Here is a 1,938-nt window from a genome sequence, read left to right on the forward strand (position 1 = left end):
AGCCACTTTGCACAGGCCTAGTGTCCAGGCATGCATGCGTGTGGCTCTTCCAGTAACCAGGCCTGTTACATCAGCACTGTGGCTTGCACTTCCCTGCTGTGCTTTGGTTATTTACAGGGACATGTTTCTTCTGCAGAAGACTCCCTGTTCTCCGAACCCATTTTCCAGTTCTGCCATTGCTGAAGAGTGGGCACACAATGCTGTCCGCAAGACAAGGAGAACTTGAAGCAAATAGGATTTTAAAAGTCAGTCCTGGCCCTAGACTATACGGAAGAGGGTAGGGGGAAGGTTCAGGTATTGCGGAAGAAGCTCAAAGCTTGTGAGAGCGGCACACATGGTGTTTGCTACGCACTAGCAGGGTCTTTTTTGTCATGACGTACCTGCCCAGGTTTCCTTCTCGTACTTGTAACGTACTGACCTTGCTGCAAAGTTTGGGACAAGAAGCCAATTACTCACTGTGCCCTGTGGCGCCCAGGGCTCGTGCACGTGAGGTGCTAGATTTCTGACAATCCTTAACCTTCCCCACATAACTGTGTCTTGGGTTTTTTCCATCACTACAGTCTGGCCAAGGTGGCTGGGGATGTGTGCTAGGATTGTGGCTGATATATGCCCCTGTCTCACTGTCTGGTTGGACACATCTCCTAGTAAATCATCCCTTTCTGCATGGCTTTTTGAGTTCAGACACCCTAGCCCCGAACTAACCAAGAGAAACATCCCAGTTGGTGATGGCTTCTTATTCTGCTTTTTGTTTGTAGCCCCGATTGCCTGTTACTCATGGGATCAGTTCAGAAAGTTCCTTCAGCCAGTCCTTGATTTCTGCCCGGCAGACACAAATGTCCTAACGGTCTCTGCAGCAAATGACCAGTCTCATGACATCAGGCCTACAGCAGGGGAGGCACCGGTATAAATTATGAATTTCTCAATATGCCAGTAACTGCTCCACTGTCATCTTTTCCCTTTAGGATGTCGGTACGTGAGCAATTTGGGCCCAATAAAGGAATTGCAAGAGAAGGCAATACGTGTCTCCTACGGGAACGTGCCTGACAATGTCTGTTTTCCCAGCCATTAATACTGTAACAGACCTGGGGCTACATGGAAGCGGCAGCCGTGACATCCGTACATCACTCACTCGGGCCTGCACAGCTCCAACAAAACTGAACTCCCTTCCTTCCCCACTAGCAAAAGCTCAGTCTCAATTAGGAGGTGAAGCTGAGGGGAATCAATTAGCAGAGCAGTCCTGGGCTGTACAGTGAAAGGTGAGTCCCTAGGCAGCAGCCCCAAGGCGTGCAGTTCCCACCGCTGTAATTACATGACAAATGGCCAAGTTTGAGTGTGAATACATTTTGTTAATGAAATGCAATTGCTCAGTGTGCTCCAGAGCTACCATGAAACCAGGATTTCCAGAGCTTGCAAAGATCTGAAGTGCCCCCCAACTCCCTTTGCTCTTTCCTGTGCCTCCCCCGGACGGCATTTGCGGCTGGGGCAAGCGGGCACTGATTTTCGGCGCCTGCCTTGATTTCTGCTCAGCCCCGCTCTGGCGGCTCGTCTGCCCCCCGCCCAAGGGAGCCTGGGGCCTGCTTCCCCCACCGCAGGGTGCCGTTAGAAAGCGCCGAGTCCCGCCGAGGGAGGAGGAGATGCCGGGGGCGGGAGGAGCCCGGGCCCTGCCAGCCCCACCTCGGGGCTCGCCCGGCGGCCCCATCCCGCCGGCATTTCCTCTCGGCTCCCCGCCTCCGTGACGCGGCCCCTTTCCCTCGGAAGAGGAAGCTGGGTCCCGGGAGCCGCGCCATGACCGTCTCGCCGCGCAACCTGCGCGCCCTGTGGCCGCTCGCGCCCTGCGCCTGCACCGCTCTGCTCTGCCTGTGCCCGGCGCTGCGCGGCCGCGGGGCCGAGGACGGCGCGGGCTGCGGGCCGCTGCTCAAGGGCTCTGCGCTGCTGCTG

At 55.8% G+C, this 1,938-nt stretch overlaps 1 protein-coding gene across 1 annotated transcript in view; it reads left to right on the top strand.

Moving 5' to 3' along the window:
* The first annotated feature begins 1,769 nt into the window (after window positions 1-1,769).
* The window catches only part of ITPRIPL2 (inositol 1,4,5-trisphosphate receptor interacting protein like 2), a 5,075-nt gene continuing 4,906 nt past the window's right edge, over window positions 1,770-1,938 (top strand). The window contains exon 1 of the mRNA XM_019542110.1: window positions 1,770-1,934. Within this exon, the coding sequence (XP_019397655.1) occupies window positions 1,786-1,934 (149 nt within the window). The 5' untranslated portion in view covers window positions 1,770-1,785. The remainder of the gene's footprint in view (window positions 1,935-1,938) is intronic.

This window comes from Crocodylus porosus, unplaced genomic scaffold (assembly GCF_001723895.1).
Source record: "Crocodylus porosus isolate Cpor-Errol unplaced genomic scaffold, CroPor_comp1, whole genome shotgun sequence".
Classification (NCBI taxonomy): Eukaryota; Metazoa; Chordata; order Crocodylia; family Crocodylidae; genus Crocodylus; species Crocodylus porosus.